At 36.9% G+C, this 22,266-nt stretch overlaps 1 protein-coding gene across 1 annotated transcript in view; it reads right to left on the minus strand.

The window, feature by feature from the left end:
• The window catches only part of UMAD1 (UBAP1-MVB12-associated (UMA) domain containing 1), a 260,040-nt gene that overhangs the window by 56,294 nt on the left and 181,480 nt on the right, over positions 1-22,266 (minus strand). The window contains exon 2 of the mRNA XM_042781430.1: positions 20,136-20,209. Coding sequence (XP_042637364.1) covers positions 20,136-20,209 — 74 coding nt within the window. The remainder of the gene's footprint in view (positions 1-20,135; positions 20,210-22,266) is intronic.

A 22,266-nucleotide genomic window follows, 5' to 3' on the forward strand; every position in this document is an offset into this window, starting at 1 on the left:
TGTGGTCAATGACATGAGACAAAGTATATGTGAACTGCTGTATCGAGAGTGAATTTGCTCTGTAAATCTTCACCCAAATCTAAATAAAATAAAATAAAATTATATGCTGAATGAATGGATTCAAAATTGAAATCAAGCAGATATCACCTGTTCCAAAAGAGAAATTTAATACTGTGAGCATTAGAATATTTGTTGAAGCTAGGCATGTAAGTGATTGCTGCTGTCATTAAATGACAATCTAAAATTTTCATCAGGAAAGATTTACTAAATAATTTATCCCTATCACCAAATTCATTATTATGAAAGATTGCTAGATAGATGCCCTACTCAAGCCCAATCCTCTTTAGTGCTAGTGCCAAGAACTGCTGTAGCAAGAACACTGACAACAAAATGTTTGGGAGATAATGATACACACTTACAAAGCTTCCTTAGAAAGTGGCAATGACTATGGCCAATATTATATAATTGGAAACTGTCCCCCTCATAATAATGTTTCATCTTCGGGTTTTAAATTTTATAGTTTAAAGGCAAGCCACTGCTTGCCAAATTTTAAACATAATAGTATTATTAATAATAATACTATTAATGCCAGTAATCTCCTAATCACATATAAAATAGATTTCAAATTTTTACATTTGACATTCAAAACCCTTTATGATCTGGGACACTGACGGTATCACGAAGCCATCTTACCAGCCCTCAATTGCTTAAATTGGGACATTTTTAGAAGAAAAGTAACGTCCTGATTTGTTTAACCTATCAGGTTCACAGCATCCATTACTGGAAGTCAAAACCAATTTCGGATTCGTCCACGTACACACTTCACACAAGCAGCACCTAGCCAATACTGTGGAGGAGTGATTACAAATTCCCAGCTTTTTCAAAAACTCCTTTTTTCCTTGGTCCAAAACCAAACCCACTGCCACTGAGTCTATTCTGACTCATTGTGAGCCTATAGGGCAGAACAGAATTGCCCTATAGTGTTTCCAAGCCTGTACTCTTTACAGAAGCAGACTGCCACATCTTTCTACCGCAGAGCAGCTGATGGGTTCAACCACAAACCTTTCAGTTAGCGGCCGAGCTCTTAACCACTGCAAGACCAAGGTTCCTTTTTCCTTGGTACGGCCACAAAATATAAGGAACTCTGGTGGTGCAGTGGTCCAAGTACTTGGCTGCTAACTGGAAGGTCGGTGGTCTGAACATATGAGAAGCTCCGTTCCATGGGAGAAACATGGCAATCTGGTTCCATAATGATTCACAGCCTATGGCACTGAAAACCCTATGGGGCAGTTCTGCTTTGTCCTATAGGGTTGCTATGAGTCAGAATTCTACTCAATGACAATAGGTAAAGGCGATAAAAGGGGATGCGCCGTGCAGTCAGAGTGCATATGGGGAAATGAAGGCATATGGTATGCTTGAGGCACTATAAATACTGGTTTTGTTGGAACATTAAGTGCTGGGGAAGAAGAATAAGAAGTGGGAGTTAAGTAGAACCCAGATCAGGAAGGGCACCCAAAGGCCACGTAAATCAGTTTGGATTTTATCCAATAAGTAGTCACTGAAGGCAAGTCAGTGATATGGTAGGATTAACGTTTTAGAAAAACCAGTGCTGGCTGGAAAGGAGCATGGTTGGAGGCCAGAATATCACCTAGGTTGCTGTGTGCTGTGGAGAGGATTTGGACTCTTAGAAACCCTCTAGGGCAGAGGTGACCTGCCCCCACAGGGTTCCCCTAGGCTGTACTCTTTACAGGAGCAGATCTCTTCTTCTCTGGAGCCACTGGGGAGTTCGAACTGTCAACCTTTCAGTTAGCAGCCAACCACTTAACCACTGCTCCAACAAGCCTCTTAATCACCTAAGAGACCTTAGTTATAATCTGATGACAAAGAATGAATATCCATGAACATTAAGTGGCTCTTCTCTGGCACTACTGTGTGTGTTCTTGAGCATAAGGGAAAGGGAGGGAGGCCTGGTGAGAAAGAAAGGAAGTTAAAATCCTGTGCCTGGAAGGCAGTATTCACGTTGGGTAAATTACTTTTCAATCCACCTGTCCTCAACTTTGCTTAAGAAACACACAGTACATTATGTTCTGCTGAAGTCACTCTTTTAAAGGTTTGCATCTGTAATTATAACACTAGGGATTTCAAAACAAGTGAACCAAAAATAGAGGTGGGGAGAAGGAAAAACAGAAACTTTTTGTTGTAGGTATCCTTTTAGCCTTAAGAATCAGTAGTATCACCTTATATGGGAGCATTTTCTTCTTTCTAAAAAATAAAAACTGGCAAGATGAGAGTCTCGCTCTTCCTGTCTCTTATAAAATATGTGAGCAAATAAGAAAACATATTTAAAGCACTTTGGGCTTCAAAAATTATACATATTCATGTATTATAATTTCTGATATTAAGTACTGGGCTGTACCAGCTATACAAATAGCATAGTGTAAAAGAGCCAACCATAGACTCAGGAATTCTTTGAGTTAATAAGAAAACTGAATTATGGTTATGGTCTCCAGATAAGATACAGATCATTTGTTAGCATAAGTATGTTGCATAGGACATACTTGTTTATCTGAAATTCAAATTTAATTGAGTGTCCACTTATTTGTTAAATCTGGCAATACTGATGTTGTGGTGGCACCTTAAAGGCGGAAAGGCTAAATTAAATGACCTTTTTAGGGGTCACTATGAGTTGGGTCCGACTCGATGGCACATAACAACAGCAACATGGCATCTTGGCTTCTTTTATGCAGTAAATATTGTTATGAGTTACATATGAGGGAATTACGATGCACAGTAGAATATGAGCAGAAATGGGGGCAGAAATGACTCGTAAGTTATAAAAACCTTCTCAACAATATTGAGATCTCATCTTAACAACTGTTCCCTGTTTAAAACAGTGAGGAGAAAGGAGGTACATCTAATTTTAAAAATGCAACTTAAAAAGAATAAATAACGTTCACAGACATGTAAGTTGGAATTGACTTGATGGCAGTGGGTTTTTTTTTTAAAACCATCTCACCAGAATTTCTTACAAACAAATAGTTCACAAGAATATAGAGGAATAAAAGCTTTTCTAAAAAGAGGTCACTTAAAAAGATTTTTTTTAACAAAGCATACTTTCATGACAAATGATCGAAAAAACAACCCCAATTTTTTTTTTTCATGTTCATGAAGGTCTTACTAATATGTCCTCAATTGGTTGCCAGAAAAAGATGATGGTGGGGGCAGTGTCCTCATCTTTGGAATCCAGGGCAAGGTAGAAAGCTCCACTGTCCAAATCTTGAAGCAGATACACTAAAGCACAGTGGCTTTTTTTTTTTTCTTCTAAATACACTTTATGTTTACTTTTATTACTTCCAGACCCCTTTTCTCATTAAAGCACACACACACACACACACACATAATATGGGATTTACTTTTAGGATAGATACCAAATCAGCTGGCTGCTGGTGAGATACAGACCTCCACCTTGCATGCATATCAGCTGAATGAAAAAGAGCCTTTATTCATCAAATTTAAAAGCCACTCTCTCATTTCACTCTAATTGTATGGTCCTTTACATAAGATACAAAAGAATGCCTAAGATTAAAGGCATTAAAAAGAATTCTACGAGTCTCATTTTTTGGAACAAGGTTAACTTACTACTTTTTTAAAGTACCGTATGTTTTCACAAATAATGCACTCATATAAGTAACATGCCCATAAGTATAACAAATAGAAAGGATGAAATTAAGTAAACAGTTACAGCATAATGAGCACATTATTTGTGGAAAAATATGGCAGATGACTGATTCAAGTATTACATTTATCTTGACAGAATGAGATTTATAGATTTCATTATTACCAATGAATGTCTGTCCAACTGCCTCTCTGCCCAACATGGGTGACTTCATTCTACTAATCTCAGTGCTCCATAACTCTTTAGGTTGGTGTCAAATGGTTCATATAGAAAAGAACTTTTAAAAAAAATACATAAGTATTCTGAGTTTTTAATCTTAAAAAAGGAAATAGTTAAACCCAACTGGAGAAAAGGAGCTGATTATTAATATAAGCTTGCATCCTGGTTTCCTACAACATGGAGATTCTGCTTTGGCTGGTTTCTTACAAAAAGCATAATATTAAAAACAAAACTCCTTTTTGGTTGCTGATTCACTGCCATCAAGTAAATTTGACTCATAGGAACCTTCCCTGGGTTTCCAAGGCTGTAAATCTTTATAGAACCAGACCACCTCACCTTTCTTCTGCAGAGTGGCTGGTGGGTTTGAACTATCGACCTTTTGGTTAGCAGCCAAATGCCTTAACCACTACAACATCAGAGCTCCTTTTTTGATATTAGTAGTAGTAATACTATTTAATAATATAATAAGTGACAGGATTTTATGCAAGGGTTGTAAAGAAGACTTATGAGCCATGGTATTTATGATATATCATTGCTTATAAGGACCTCTAGTGGCACCGTGGGTAAAGCATTGGGCTAGTACCCAAAAGGTTGGTGGTTTGAACCCACCACCTGCTCCAGGAAAGAAAGATGAGGCAGTCTGCTTCCCTAAAGATTTACAGGTGTGGAAACCTGATGGGGCAGTTCTACTTTGTCCTACAGGGTCACTATGAGTTGAAATCGACTCGATGGAAGGTTTATAGTATACAGTAATATATGAATTGGGTCTTTGAAAACCTGTATTAATTAGATTTATGTTACCATAAACATCAACCAATTATTAACTACCAAATAAAAGCCATCAGGGTGAGCAGTAGAAAGTAGAGGAACAGTAGGAACAGTTCATACCTTTGCATTGCAGGACAACAAAGCGGCTCTCCTTCCTTCCCTAACCATCCAATGATTCCTACCGGTCAACTACAGCACGGTCAGCAACTTCAAAGAACAGCTGCTTCAACCTGCAGCCTTGAAGGGGGCAAAAGAATAACTGGGCCTTGTTGTTGTTGTTGTTATGTGCCGTCGAGTCAGCCCTGACTCATAGGGACCCCTCCTTGGGTTTCCGAGACAGTATCACTACGGAAGTAGGATTGCCCAACCTTCCTTCCGAGGAGTGGCTGGTGGGTTTGAACCGCCAGCCGTCTGGTTAGCAGGCAAGTGTCTTAGCCACTATGCTACCAGAGCTCCCAACTGGGCCTTAGGCTTCCAAAAGGATCGACTAAAAACGGAATCCAGTATGCTATTAACAACTAATACTTAATATAAATATTATCGATTTTTAACCTATTAGACCATCATTGTTCAAAAAACTCATAACGTGAGCCACGTATGTAACGTTCAATTTTCTGGTAGTCGTATTAATAAAGTTAAAGAAAAAGGTGAATTTATTATTATCAAATTGTATGCAACATTTTAATAGTCTTAATGGGTTTAATATTTTATTTAACCCAATACTCCAAGTAATCATCATGTCAATATGTAATCAATATAAAGTAGTACGGAGCTATTTTATATTCTTTATTTCACAATAACGCTTTGAAACCCAATATGTATTTTATACTTACAGCACATATGAATTCAGACTAGTCACATTTCACATGTTCAGTAGCCAAGTGTAGCTAGTGGTAACCGTATTAAGTAGTGCAGTTAAAATTTAAAAAAAAGAAATTTTTTTTTTTTTTTTGTTAAAAGCCTTGCTCTTAATTACTACCTAATGTTTTCCTGGGCGTCAAATTTCAAGGCACTAGTGAGGTTACTTGTTCTTTTTTGTTAATGACCACAGTAGGCTGCAAAACACATACACAGAAAAACTTACCCTAATAAAAACAAGGGTTGAGGCCAAAGAAGGCCATACCTAATTTTCATTATTAGCAAGTATTTATGATGGCCCATAACAACAACAACAACAACATATATTAAACTAGTTGTTTTCCCTGGCCACTTTTCTGATCCTGCCACTGGGTTTTAGTTTTTCTGAAGATGCAATTACCAGCCACATCACCCAATATTCAATGAAACCTTCACATCTTTACCATTTGCTAATTATTTGAATAAAATGCTTTAAAGTAGTAAATTATGTAGTTCCTCAACTCACACTGGTTTATGACTAATTGTTAAGAATGGTGGATTTTCCTCATGAAAAGAGTACCCAAAAATCAAGAAAAGAATAAAAACAAATGAGCACCAAAATACACTACATTCCAGGCTAACAAGCTCTTTGGTCCTTATGAAACTACAAAAGACAGCTTAAGGGCTTGCATGCTACACTGAAACCCAACTGGCTGTTTTCTAAGGACGAAAGCAGGGATGATCATTAGTGGAGAAATAAGTGACCCAGAGGTTCCACCAATATTTAATCCTCAAATCTGAATATTCAAAATTTAAAAAACACAGCATTTTAAAAACTGAAAACTAGTTCTTTTTTTTTTCTTTTATTGTTAGAAAATTTTAACTTCAAGTTTGAGTTTTGAATTGACTGAGAATTCTAGTTAATATATGAGGAACCCGAAAGTTAGTGAAATTACAAATTCTATCAACACCTAAAAATATCTTGACAAACAGAATATTCGTCTTAATCATTTATAATGACATTAATTAGTTATATGTCAAAAGAACAAAAATCCCCATTTTATTCTTTATACTTCTCTTACTATTCTCAGATCTCCCACCCTCTTGTATCACTCACTACCTTTTTGCACTAGGAACGCTGTAACACTTAACTTGATTGAGGAAAGCAGTGTTGTGGTTAATTGATTTATTTAGTCAATTGATTTAATTTAGTTAGCCTTGCGGTGCCCTAAAATCTGCCTGAGAGATGATTACCGCTGAAAGACATTGTTACACTGTCCAACGCCAGAATTCTCTTTCAGTATGGTCGTCTTGCTTGATCTTGACATGATGAATTTTTAGAGTACAACACAGTATTTTTTTTACCACAAGTCTTAAACACAGTAATGACCCCAAAATTTTCAGACACAGAGAACAATTTTTAACAGAGCTTTGTCCAAAATAGCTGTTCAAAAAGTATTTGTTGAAATACATTGTATGGTCTGATATTTCAGAAACATATTTGGATAAGTACTTAGAGAATTACACTCTATCAACCAAGCTAAGCTGGTTTTACTTTAGGCAGTGACAAAAATGCAAATACAAAGTTACTCAAGAATCTTTTGGTGACTATAAATTTACATCAAACTTGAATTCATTTTTCTTTCAGAGCAAAGCTACAATTATTTAAGTTGAAAGCACAGAACCGTGGTTTAGGTCTCATTGTCAACAGGCGGAGATTTATAAAAAGGAAAACAAGTAACATTAATGGAAATTTATCTAAAGAAAATGGCCCACCTCTTTCTGATCTGACTCAGTAGCCCTTTTGCACAGTCGTCGTCTTAGGTGTTGTTGAGTCGATGTCAACTCATAGTAACTCATGGTACCTAGTGACAGAGTAGAATTGGCCCATAGAGTTTACTAGCCTGTAATTGTTACATGAGCAGATCGCCAGATCTGCAACCTTGCAGTCAGCAGATGAGCAGTTAACCGTAGTAACAGAGTCTTACAAGGTGATTTCTGCAGGGTCTTTGTAGGTATTGGTGGGTATATTGATGCTGGAATTCTCTTCCTTCAAACTATCCTCCAACCAAAACCATCTTAAGAAAGCAGGGTTATGCAAGAGTTTACTGGCTCTTTTCAGTTAAGAAGTTCTAATAAAGTTTCATGGACTCTTTCCCTACTATAAGGAGCTCTGGTGGCATAGTGTCTAAGGCATTTGATTACTAACCAGAAGGCTGGCGGTTCAAACCCACCAGCCACTCCACAGAAGGAAGCCTGGGCAATCTACTTCCGTAAAGATTTACCACCTCAGAAACCCAACAGGAGTTGTTATGAGTCAGAACCGACTCAATGGCAGTGAGTTTGGTTACGGTTTTGCAGTTTTCCATTATGTAAATGGTACTTCAGTCCACTATCACTGTGCACTTATGGATAGTACAGTATATGCTATTCTTTTCCTCCTCTCCAAGTAGCATAAAAAGGTAGAGAAATTGTAAGTCACTATTACTTAACAACAACAATATATATATATGGGAGCTCTGGTAGTGTAGTGCCTAAGGCACTTGACTGCTAACCAGAAGGCTGGCGGTTCAAACCCACCAGCCACTCCTTGGAAGGAAGATGAGGTAATCTACTGCCCCGGAAACCCAAGGAGGGGTCGCTATGAATCAGGTCTGACTCGACGGCACATAACAACAACAACATATATATATATAAATGTATAGCTTTTAACTTTTACATTAGGAGGTTCTAGTACAAAGAGCTTTCTATTACGTAACTGGTATTAGAAAAAATTTACAAATTCACACCCATAATGATTTCTTAACTAATTTAAAAGGTTATGTATGGCAGTCATGTTTCTAAAAATACAACATCCCCAAAGTGAACATTACATAGTCCTTGTATGGGGGGAAATTAACCTCAATTACTAACAGGATAAGAAGAAAACAGAAGTTCATATTAAAAATAAATAAATAAACTGGTAAGTGGTATGGGATAGGGCCTGCTAGGTTTTACATTTCTGTAAAGAAATGTAAAATCTATGTAAATTTAGTTGAGCTTAATTAAAATGTCATTTTTTTCCCCTATGTATTCATGCTGCTGCACTCTTATAAGCACATTCACATACACGCATAAACATCCTCAGTAAAGCACAGTGGAATATTCAGATAGTGCCAGTTAGTCCAAGTACATACCTGTATGCTACTTTTCCATTACCTAAATATTGAGACGACATTTATCCTTCAAGAAAGAATCTCTAGTTGTGTGGAGAAAGCATAAATATGGCTGTGCTTTAAGTCCTTATATAGTCTCAAGAAGTTATGACTATAACATGAACCAAAGGAGAAAAATAAGGACCATTTGCTACTAACTTAAAAAAAAATAAACCAACAGGGGATTAGAAAAAGGATGGCTGTGGGAAATAGGGAACAGTTGTTCTCCCAACATGGACCACTCACCCTGCTGATTTTGTGGTTTTAAAACCTATGAAAGTGAAAAATGGAAACAATGACAAGGTCACGACTAAACTAAAAGACATATTCAATATGATTTTAAAAATAATAATAGTTTCTAAATTGGAGAAAGAAAACTAGATTTTGTAAGCAAAAGGCTAATATTTTCACATTTTGGCTCCTCCTTCTAACATATATAATAAACACATATGTTAAATCTAATGTGGTTTCATGCAATGCACAGATAAGGTTCCAGTTCTTTGATTCTAGTTGCAATATAAATTTTGAAAACTAAGATTGCTAAAGTTAAATAAATATCATTGTGGTCATTTTAAGTCACCTAGCTTCATCAGGCAGAGCTACAGAAGCAGCAGGTTAGCTGGGTTTTTGGCAGGGAATAATTGGTGCCGGGCAACAGACTGTGTACATGAGCAGAAACATTGCGTAAAACTCACATTACTGGCTTACCCACACCATATGTGCATTTTGGATGGAAATACAGGCAGCTCTCATATACCTCACATGGTTTGGCCTTCCTGGCTAGGATGAATGAACGTTATGTTTCACTAGTTAACCCCAGTGGAAGCCAGGAGAAAGTACCAGAATTATGACCTTTCAATTATAATTTTTCCAGCAAAACTGAAAATAGGACACAAGTGTAGTAGTAACAAAAATATTCAAATCTGAAGTTACAGAAAAGATCTTTACAAACTTTAATAAACGCGCCTTAGGTTCATTCATCTTGGCAATATTTAAGGCTATCAAAATCCTGATCGAATGGAAAAAATGCAGAACAGAATTTCAAATTCTCATGGACTGCAGACTTTGGTGCCATGGAGAGTGAATGAACCCTTGAAACTACTGACTGAGATAATCTTTAAATCATAAGTCAAAAATACCCTCTGAAGTCTTCTTAAAACCAAACAATAGTTTAGCTTAACTAGTGAAAAAGGTCTGTGGTAAGCATTATATTCTTTTAAGAATCATCAATATGGAATCCAGTTGACAACAGTAACTCAAATGGTTAGATAGGAACCTTAGGAGCCAATGAGTTAATGTTGACTAGGGAGGAACAATTTAGAAAAGGAGGGTGAGAATGGTTGCACAACCCAAAAAACATGTAAAATATTCAATTGTACATGTAGACACTGTTGGATTGAGGTATGTTTTGCTATGTATATTTTCAACAACAAAAACAAAATAGGTAAAATTTAGGGGGAAAAAACTATGTCAATGACTGTTAAATATAAAAGTCAGAATTTATAGATTTAAAGGAATAATAATAAGGAGTTTTAACAGTTTTTTACTGTGGTCAAATTCACCATTTCCCAAGACAGACTTTGTTAGCAAGAGTAAGCGTCTTCAAGGTAGTGTGTAAAGTATGACAATTTACCTACAAGAACTACTGGACTACTCCCCCCTAACAAGCATGAAAACCTGATGGTCTCATATCTCTTCATCATGCAGCAAGACCCCCACCTCCCCATTAAAGGACTAGTATAAAGGTTGGCATTTGGTGGCAAAATCTCAATTCACTTTCTAAAGAGGTGAAAAGCCATGACTCTGGCATCAGAAAAGACCTCAGACATCATATCTAATCCACGTATTTCATAGACTAAAAACTGAAGTTGAAGAGAAGCTTAATAACTTGTCCTAGATCACATACTTAGTGAGCAGAAGAGTCAAGAAAACATGTACTATTTTACTATATTATGTGGCCCAGCAAGTTTGGTGGTGGTTGTTGTTTGCCGTCAAGTCGGCCCCGACTCACAGAGACCCCTCCTTGGGTTTCCGAGGCAGTATCACTACAGAACCTTCCTTCTGAAGAGTGGCTGGTGGGTTTGAACCGCCAGCCTTCTGGTGAGCAGTCAAGTGCCTTAGGCACTATGCTACCAAAGCTCCTAGAGTAATGCTTTTTATAAAATCTTTATCCCAAAAGGTATCCTTCATGAGAAAATAAACACATTGAATAATTTAAATTACTGTTTAAATGGCATAAATAGTGCAATACTCTGTGCTTTACTTCCCAGTGAACTTGCAAATTTAAAAGGGTTTTATATTAGGAGAAACAAAGAAAGAACAAGGCTCTTAGCTCTTCTCTGATAAAATTAGTCCTCAGAAACTAATTGGTTATAAAGTTACAAATTAATATCTTCAAATTAAGAGTGTTAGCATTACAGATAAAAAGGAAGAAGTGAGGTTTTTAGAGAAATATATTTTCAAACCAGTCGCCCACAAAAATTTTGGAGAAAAAATATGGCTTTTAACTGATACAATGATATTGGCAGTCAGATTTGATCTACAATAAAGATCTGGGCCATGCAGTTTCCAATGAGATAAGAAGAATGACCTCCAAATCATACATAAGGATCTCTCCTCACACACAATTGAATGATTCAAATAATTGCACCTTACCCTTCTCTCTTTATTGGAAATACCCTTGGGTTTCAGGGGATAGATGTTTTAACAAATCATGATCATATGGGGTCCTCTATGATCAACTAATTACAGATCTTAAACCTAATTGAGCCAACACATCTCCTAAAGATCATCAGTAGATTATTCTGTGTTTTTACTGCACAGGATAGTTTTACTAAGTAAAAACTTTCCTTGAGTGAATTTATTGTTTCAACAACAACAACAACATTTACTATCATTTAAAATGTATGATCCACTTGTTATAACCAAATTGGAAAATCAGAAAACTGGGAAGAATGATTTAACTCATATATCACACCAAACACAACCAACCACTCTTAATGTTTTTGTGAATTTTATCATCATATTCCTGAATAGTTTTTATTTAATAGTGATTATACTGAATATACAACTTAGTATTTTATATTTTTAACTGAAACTATAAAACCAAGTGTCTTTATATTTTATTCAAACGCAATCATAAATGTCATTTATAGAAACTGAAAATTATTCCACTGAGTAGATGTGCCATCTCTTTGCATATAAAACTTCTTGTGCAAAAATTACTTCCTTAGAATAGAATCCTAAAGGGGAATTACTGTCAAAGTATATTAACATCTTTATGGCTCATGATGCTTATTGCCAAAATGCTTTCCAAAATTAGTTGTGTTAATTTAAACTGTCTTCAGTATCAATAATCATTATACCTGTATTTGAACTATGAATATTTTTTGAGAACAAACTATTTTGTGATCATCATTGTACCCTCAATACTTTTAATTTAGATACTTCATACCATGTTATATTTAAACCAATATCCTGGCATCTAAGAGATGTTCAATGAATGTTTGCTATTCTTAAAACTTCCTAAGAACCCATCCCCCAAATTTCCTCTTTCCTAGGTCAAATAATCCAATTCTTTTCCACACAGAACCTAATTTTAATAGACTAGTCTTAGTACCCTCTTTAAGGAGTGGTAACTAAAATATACATCATATGGAATTCACAAAACTCAGGGAATTTTCATTTGTTGTAACAATTATTGGGAAAAAGGCAACAAGTAAATGAGTCCCTGTGCAGTCTGAAGGCTCATACAGCTATAATAGTTCTAAGAAGCACCACAGTATTTCAGTATTTTTCCTGTCACCTTGTTAGAAGATATAAGGGAAATTTAAAAACACATTAGAAGAAAAGTGAACATGTTTCATTAATGTGTGCACTCCATACCTTTTACAAAAGTTTAATTTTTATTCCCCAAAGTGCTGAATTCCACATGTACCTCATATACACAATACAGCTTTCATACTCAGTTCAAAACAACTCAAGATTTCACTTACAACTATGTTCAAAAGTGATCTATATGTACTAGATTGAAAGGCATACTTGAAATGACCTGGATAAACAAGAAAAGTCCCCAAATCCTTACTTTAGCTTCAGGAATCCTCACACGAACTGAACAATTTCAGTAAAAAAAAATTTTTTTTTTTAATGTTGTTGCTACTATCTTAATTCCTGTTTTTACAACTGCTGTCTATTACATTTTCAGTTAGAAATTAGCCATGAGATTGATTTAAGTCTTCATTAAGAATTTATATTAACTATGAAATAAGCTACTTTGGTTAACAGAAGTTGGGAGGATATTAGTGCCACAGTTGATTATTATAAGTAATTTTTGTGTCTACTGTCAGTGTAACCACAGGAGTATCTCAATACCACCAAGTGATGATAATCTTTATAAATCCTACTTTGGAGCTATACCATCTGTTAGATATTATTTTATATGTGTCTCCAGATGCATATGTGAACTAATTGTCACTCAAGACAAACACACAATTTGAATTATGGTTTTGTGAGAAGCTTTTTGTTAGCTTGTTCTTATATTTTGTTATATTTAGGCCAGAGAACTACCATTGAGTAGATTCTAACTCATAGCAACTCTCATTGGGTTTCCAAAGCTGTAAACCTTTATGGAAGCAGACTGCCTCATCTTTCTTCTGCAGAGTGGCTGCTAAGTTCAAACCACCAACTTTTTGGTTAGCGAAAAATGCCTTAACCACTCACTACACCACCAGAGTTCCTTCATACATATACAAAGGAACGTTAAAATTAATAGTCACCAAAATTGGATACAGGAGCTCTGGTAGTGTACTGCCTAAGGCACTTGACCGCTAACCAGAAGGCTGGAGGTTCAAACTAGCCACTCCTCAGAAGGAAGGTTAAGCAATCTACTTCCGTGGTGATACTACCTCAGAAACCCACAGAGGGGTCACTATGAGTTGGGTCCGGCTTGACAGCACATAACAACAATAACAAAAAAATTGGATATAATTATTTGGAAACTCAAATGTACATGTTCATAGTTCTCAAATTATCTCTACAAAATCAAAAATAATACATCCACTCATAAATTAGTAGCTACTGTCGTTTCAGTTTTCATAGTATAAAACACTTTGTAAGACTGAAGATTAGAACATAATGATTAATTATGAGTTGTAATGTTTAGCCCTTTATGAGATGAGTCATGCAGGCAAAATCTTAAAATCAGGTACCTCACAAATCTGTGGGTTTATTCCCCTGAGCTGTTAGTCACAGGCTCAGTGACTAGCAGAAAGCAATAAATAGTTGAAGTATCATTTCAACTCACTATCAAAATTTATTCAAAAGAGCAACCAGAAGAAAAGGAGTAGATATATGTGTATAATCCTCCAATTGGGTAATTAGTTCCAAATTGCAACTTTTCCATTAAGTACTACAGTCTAATGACTTTAATTTTTATAAGCCCCAACATGGATTTTTAGGAATTCACACTCTACACAGTAAAAATATTGTTAAAAGTTATCAACAGCTCCTAAAATGTGAAGTAAAGCACAGCCTCAGAAAAACTTCATTTCACGACTATACAGTTACCCTATTTAAGCTGGTGATACCTTAGCATCACATATAAGGAACCGTAAGACAGAAAAATGTAGTAACTAAGTAATCGTTGACAGAAATCTTAAAATATTTAGGGTGGGAGACCGAGGAAGGGTCAAACAAACAATGCTTCAGGAAGTAGTGAGAAACTGAAATTTTCTGGAATGAACAGTATGTTATTTTCAGTTTCACAAAAAAAGAAGTCCCATTATTTAATTAAAACAAATAAATACGCTGTTTTTCATAAATAATCTTTTTTTGGAAATGTATTAAAATATATCATAACTGAACTCTGGACAAATTAACCTATTTGATGTCCAAACAAGATCTCTGTTTTTAAATTCTATTCCCTCTAGACATTAGAATTTCCATGATGTCAGTGAAAGAACTATACTTGGAGAAGGAACAAAAGTGTACTTTTGAAGTAAACTCAGGCTACAAAGTATAAGGGAATATATCACAGAATACTTAACAAAATGCTTTAATGGCCATTAAATTACATTGTTAAATTTATTGTATAAGCTTTTCTTATTTGTCATTGAAATTCATGTGTGTAGAGTAATTTCATACTATGATATGCTTCTGTATTTCTAAAATATTCTTAATGAAGGATTTCATTCTCCAGAAACCTACCTGAACCATTGCCAAAGCGGCAAGGAGGCCTCATTTGCTGACCTCCTCTAACCTCACCAAGAGGAAGGCAGAATCACCATCAGTAGTCCAAGGCCAGACATGCTGCCTCCCTACAGCCCTTTCACCAACCCTGACACCAACCGTTCCTCCCGCAGCACCCACCACTTCTCTGTTGGGTTCAATAATTCACTGCAGCAGCCACACAGAACTCACAGATTATAGGGTTTATTAGGGAAGCACCAGGCTACAATTCAAGTTCAGAAACACCCCCAATCTCTCTCAATCCACCATCTCTCACCAACAGTCTCTCTCAGTCTCTCTCCCAGCAATGCATGTCTCTTGGTGTCTCTCAGTATCTCTCTCAGCAGCATGTGTCCCTCACATCTCCCAGCTGAAAGTAAGAGATTTCTTCTGCTTCTAGGAGGGCTACTTTTGAGCCTGGCAGAGTTACCAAACTAACCAATCCCAACATCAGAATGCTATACACCTGAGAGACAGCGAACTTCCCAGAAAATTACTTCATGCTGCTCCCAACAGAAATACCCCAGGTAGAAAACTTTAACAATCAGGAGCTAATCAGTTGTTCACAGCAAATTCCACCATGGAGTTTACAAAGACTTATGGCTAAAAAAGCTATATACTATGTAACTTACTACACCACAACCATATAATAATCAGTTGCATAAATAATAAGAAAATATTACTCATGGTTGTAAGCTCACCTAAGGAGCCCTGATTAAGTGCTCAGCTGCTAACCAAAAGGTTGGCTGTTTGAGCGCACTCTGTAATGCCCCAGAAGAAAGACCTGGTGATCTGCTTTACAGCCAAGAAAATCTACTCCGTCACATGGGGTTGCTATAAGTTAGAACTGACTTGACGGCACCCAACAACAACAAGCTCATGTGACATATGAGGCCTCTCCTAACTCCCCCTAACGATATTTCTTCCTCTGTTAAAACTCCATAGCTATTGTTGAAGACATGGAGTTTATTTTATCCCACTGTACATTACAGTGATTTGTGGAGTTTTCTAATTTTCCATGAATACATTGACAATTCCTGTTTCCACAAGTCAAAGCCACTAAGTCTTATGTATCTTTCTCATTCTCACCCTCAGTGTGCCACACAATTCCTTGAAAATAGTAGGCAATGTAGATGTTGATTTCAATTCACCAAAAATACCTATTTTGGTATAATAAAATCCACCTTCTCCAAAAGGTCCTTGAGAAGTGAGCTCTATTTCGGCACATCAGAATGTTATCTTTAAGCTTTATGAAAATCATAGTAATTTACCAAATATTTTCTCATTGTAAATAATACTTAAACATTTCTTGCATATCCATCAAAAATTCAAATAATGAGAACCTTTACTGCTAGGTACAACAATTGCAACTTCTTAATCATATATATAGATATATAATATATATACCTGAAATCATTATGTTTTTCCTTGCTAATGTAATAAGAGTACCATAAATAATGTAAATTAACAGATTTTTTTTTATGGGTAATTACTAAGAAAAGCAAGAAAAACATAAATAACATAAAATAAGTGCTTATAATGTAAGATGGAAAATAGAATTTAATAAGAGATTCACTCTTAAAATACATTTACAGAGGACCACTTTTACCCATAAAACATTGGCAGGACATCTACGGCAACCCCCATGTGCATGAAAGCATATTGGCTGCTGAGAACATAAAGATAATAAGATAGAGCTCCTGTCTTCTAGGAGCTCACACTAAAGTTATAAAAGGCAGTGTAAGTGGTAAGAGGACACTGGGAGCATCACTGACGGGGGGATGAGGGAAAAGCTTCACAAAGGAGGTAACATTTGAACAAGACTTTAGGTTTAAGCTCTATTCTTCAGGTTTAAAGGCATTTTGAGGGTATAAAAGAAATAAAACCGCCTGTTCCTTTTCAGAAAAGGATTTGGGGAAGAAACTGTTCATCCAACAACAGTCCAGCCAATAAATGAGTATCTGGTTAGGATATAAGGAATCAGATTTGGAAGATATTTGTAATACAGAATCAATAGGACTTCAGGTTAGATTTGATGGGGTTTCAGAAAAACGAGTCAGAATGACATTAAGCTTTAAGCTTGGCAGACTGGATGATGACATTAAACCAAATCTAGATTACCAGGAAACAGGTACTTATTGAGTATCTACTATGCACCCGACCCTATTTTAGGCACAAAGCATTAAACAAGAAAAACAAAGACTGCTTTCATTCTAATCTGGGGAGAAACATTAAACCAATGAATTAACTGAAACCATGAACACATGATAAAGAAACTAAAACAGGGTGTGTGACAGTGACTGGGAGAGGAGCACTTTAGCTGATGAAGCCAGGAAAAGTGACACTAGAACAAAGACCTAAATGATAAAGAGGCTGCCAAGTGAAGATCTGGTAAGAATGGGGTAGCAAAGCCAAAGGCCAGAATTGGAAAGAGCTTAACATGTTCGGGCATAGAAAGGCAGCTGCTGTGTTGGGCTGCTGGCGGGAACAGAAGGAAATAAGACTGGAGGAGTATGCAGCTCCTTATAGCCCACTGTAAGGAGCTTAGAGTTTGTTCTAGTTATAGTGGGTAGCCAACAGAAGACTTTAAGACAGGGAGTGCTGTCATCTAATTTATACCTCTGTCTTCTATGTGGAAGATAACGGAGGTTGAGTCCACATTAAAAAAAAAAAGTGATGGCTTAGAGCAGGGTTCTAACAGTGCTCAACTGAGAAGCAGTCAAATCCTGGATCTAGAGGTAGAGGTGACAAGACTTGGGCAGCATGTGGAGTGTGATGGAAAGAGAGGAGCCAAGGGCACCTCAGGGAGTTTGATTCTAAACCACTGCGTTCTCACTGTCTTCCAGCTTGTTCTGACTCATGCTGACACCATAGGACAGAGCTGCCTGACAGGGTTCCCAAAGCTCAATCTTTACAGTAGCAGACTGCCACACCTTTCTCCTGCAGAGCTGCAGTGGATTCAAACCTTAGACCTTTCCATTAGCAGTAGAGCACTTTAACACCGTGACACCAAAAAACCCAAAAACCCAATGCCGTCAAATCGATTCCAACTCATAGCAACCCCCATGAGGTTTCCAAGGCTATAAATCTTTATGGAAGTAGATTGCCTCATCTTCCTCCCACAGAACAGCTGCTGGGTTTGAACTTTCTGGTTAGCTTTCTGGTTAGTAGTCAAATGCCTTACCCACCATGCCACCAGTGTTCCTTAAAAAATACTACGTAGAAGTGGTGATATTTACAGACACAGTGAAAAGCTGGGGGAGAGAAGCTACAGGGTGGTAGGGCCAAGAATCAAAAGTTCTGCTTTGCTCATGTGAAGGCTGAACTGTCTAAAAACGTGTAGGCAGTTGGATATTAAGCTCAGGGAGAAAGTTAGGGGAGATATACTTTGGGAGTCATCAGTCTCTATATGGAATTTAAAGCCATAAGATTGGATAAGGTCATCAAGGTAGAGATGGGAGGTGAAAAGCATGTAACTATATTTGTTGTTTTTGTATTTTTAAAAGAGGAAAATAATGCATCCCATTTTAGAGTGAAGTAAATGATTATTCTGCTTGGCTGTGGTGAATCATATATAGCCTCTACAAGTAGTTTATTATCTTCATGCATCATGATTTCACCCTGTGGTCTCATTATAGCCTCCCTGTTTCTTTTTTGCTACATCAGTGAGCTCTCTGAAAGCTAACACTGTCCTGCCATTGCCTAGCAGCTATTCACATAGAAGGTACTTTTGAAAAATTGTTACGAGTTTATAAATCCAACTTTAATGATTATCGAAGAGGTTAGAAAGTAGCACAACACTGAGCTAGTTTCAAGTCTCTGAGGATCATAGTCTCAAAAGCTTCTTTCTTCAGAATTAGTCTTGGAATTCTACCAATGAATCAACTTTGAAAAATAACTGAGTTCTGAAGACATATCCAATGAATTGTATAACCAAGTCATTGAACTCAAGTAATCATGGATGATTTCTGAACCACGTTGATGGTTCTTTCTCAAGCTCCCCAAACACAAATGTTTATTTCCTATCAAAGATGCTACTCATGGTCAGCACTCACTAAATGCTGGCAAATAAATTAAAGAGATCAAGTCGCTTCAATATACAGGCTGGACATTTTTCCTTCACCATCAGCTCCTTACACAATACCTTGAGTGCACTCAGTGCTTAATAAAAACTTGCTGCATGCATGAGCAAAGAATGAATGTACAATTTTATGGCAAAGATGCTTCCCCCCCCGCCTTCTTTTTCATGAATTTATGTCATACCTCAATTATTTAAATACATTTTTTCCTTGATTATAAAATATTTGCTCATGGTGAAAAATATGAATGTAAGAAATAAAAAGAAACAATCTCTCTTAAAATAAATATTTCTTTCAGCTTACAATTGTATTAATTCATTCAGTTAACAAATCTTTATGGCTGCCTACTCTGTGCTCGGCACTGGGGATACAGTGAGAAACCAAACAGCCAGGTCCCGGGCTTTACTTCCATCTGCACCAATACCTCACATGCTACAAGTAGAATACAAGTTGACGTGTGTCACCATGTAGAAAGAAGTTTCAAATTCGTGGATACCCCTTGCACCCTAATAGTTGATATTCTCCTTAAGTCTTTAAAATTATTATTTCTGAGGCTAAATAATGTCAGTATGTTTCTTTCTACACAGAATACATAAAGTGTTCTAAGTACATTTTTTAGTATTCATAAGGAACAAAGAGTTTTCTCATGTGGAAAGGAACAAAGAAATGCCCATCTTGGTACACAGCACTGTCAGAGAGTGCACTTTGATGCTGGATAAAGAAAGGCAACATAGTTCTAAATAGTTTTTCAAACTTTTCCCTATGGGTTCATTTATATTCTACAATTATTCTAATTATTTTGTTTAGAAGTGTTACCTATTTATTCAAATGTATTATAAAAAAGTACGTCAATTAAAAAAATAGTTCAAATGTTTACCTTAAGTGCTCTACTCTTTCTTTTTCAATAGGAACCTTCCATTCCCAAGAAGGAAGTGCTCAGCCCTTGCGAAGTCACTGACTATATGGCTATCCCTTGACCTTCAGCAGCCCATCTGTTTCTACAGAAGAAACTCAATGGTATCTAGAGGCTTGTCTCCATCACAAGAGTGGATGTTACTATTTATCCTCAGAGGAATATGCAGCAGCAGTGACATGCTCAGTTTTACCCCAAAAGGACTCCCACCATGTTTCACTTACCTCCAAAGGTTGGTTGCCCTCCACTTCTGAACTGTTACCTCCTGCTGCCATCCTCTGCTCATTTGCTGTGTCTCCTATGAAACAAAAGGAAAAAACAAACAAACAAAAATTAAAACTTCACCATACAACTGACACAGAGCTGTCTTCTATTTGTTTGAAATACTTTTTCTTATTAAATTATGTTTCACATTCAGGAAGCAACCAGTACTATATTCTATGTTACAAAATTAAGTTGATTTTTAAGAACAGTAATTTTATAGGGGTCTTAAAAATCATTCATAAAAATACATAGACACATACCCTAAACCAGAAACATATCTTGTATCACATGAACAGATTTATTTTTAAAAAATTAAGTGAATTCATATTTTATAAATCAAGTCCTGAAAATAAAGCATGTTATATTTAAAGAAAAACTCTTCATGTTATAAATAACTGCTCTCTTAGCTTTTTTTTTTTAATAAGGTTTAAATTTTATAAGTGTTTATTTGTAGATTTGCCTCAGAATAGACATGTATATTTGTATATAAATACTAAAAACTAAATGCTAGACAATCTTTACAACAGGAAAGAACAATGAACAAATTCATCAATCAGCCTTGTGTGCATACTTTGATTCCTAAGGCTATGGGCTGGGTGGGTTATATTAGTACATGATGTTGGTGACTAGGCTTGGCTCCATGGTGTGTAATAAAGGACATAGGACAGAAACAAACATAGTGGGATAAGAACAAGTATAATTTAATTTATTAATGGTCTATTTTAATTTATTAATTATCACTAATGGTCTGTAATTAACACGTGGTATGCAGAGAAACAATCAGCCTACTTGTTTGAAGTATGACGAGAGGTTAATTTATTAATTTGTAAGCTGCTCTTCCCATAAAATTTAACCAGTTGAAGAATGTCCACAACAGGGAAGACTGACAAATTCATGGATGATGGATTCAAAATGGAGTCTCGCCAGCGAGCAGCACACTTTTTTTCCCTCTGGCATCTAAGGACTTTGAAAACTAGGTACAACAGTTTGAATCAGGAACTGTGATGCTCTGAACAGCTCACTAAATCAGAGTGCACCAAACACAGAAGAGTAGAATTAGAGGAAAGGCACAGGGAGATTATTTAGGAAAGAACTATTGGCGGAGGACGGACGGGCACCCAAGAGAGACCACTGAAAACTTTCCTGGGGCAATCACTGTCTGCCGGGCGAGAGCAGCCACCTGAGATCCCCATCTAAGAAATGCCCATCTTTGTACACAGCACTGCCAAGAAAGCATACCAGCAGCATACCACTGACCACTACAATATTCCAAGCAGCAGAGACCTGCCTCCAGCAGCTGATTTTGTCGGTAATTTGGGTCGTCTGAGTCATCTGGGTGCAGGCGGGCATGGGCACCACTGCTGAGATTCAGGCGGAGATCTCACTGTTGCACAAGAAAGGCTAGCTCCCCCCCTTCCCAGCAGATCACAGAGTGGGCCTGGGTCAGACTGGGAGACACTGTGCTTTTCTTTGCCATAGATATCGGGACTGCAGGTGACTAGCAGGTACTCCTCCAACTCCAACACAGCTGAAATTGCGTGCATCTTTGGCGCCGCAGGTGGGCAGTATCACAAACTCCAGAGCCGGCCATTAGCGGGACTGCATCAGTACTGTGGGCAGACAGGGCACGGAAAGCAAAGAAACCACAGCTGAGTGTTGTCCCGTGAATTTTGCCTTGGAGCCGTGTTTTGGTGCTGTGGGGCCTCGAAGGCGGGGTCTTTGAATGCGCTTGAAATTGGCGGAAATTTGTGACCCTCTAACAGTAGGAATCTTTCCTGAAGTTGGGCTGCAGTCTTGCAGATAAACACGTCATCAAAAATAGCCTGCTCAAAGCCCTAGAAACTGACACTAGCAACACCAAGCTTTCCTTCTTCTGCTCCCACCTTCTCTGCCAATAACTTCATTCATTCAATACAAGAAACCATATTCAGCCAATTACCATAAAACCTCCCGCTTCGAACTCTAAACCCTCTTTACGAAAAACAGAAACACATATCCACACTACACACAGTGATTCCACTATCACAAAGAAAACAGCAGAGTGACCCAACACACCTGAATCAATAATAAAATAAAACACACCAGCTTCAC

Source organism: Orycteropus afer, unplaced genomic scaffold (assembly GCF_000298275.1).
Source record: "Orycteropus afer afer isolate SDZICR_OR568_19922 unplaced genomic scaffold, OryAfe1.0 scaffold00119, whole genome shotgun sequence".
In the NCBI taxonomy this organism is placed as follows: Eukaryota; Metazoa; Chordata; class Mammalia; order Tubulidentata; family Orycteropodidae; genus Orycteropus; species Orycteropus afer.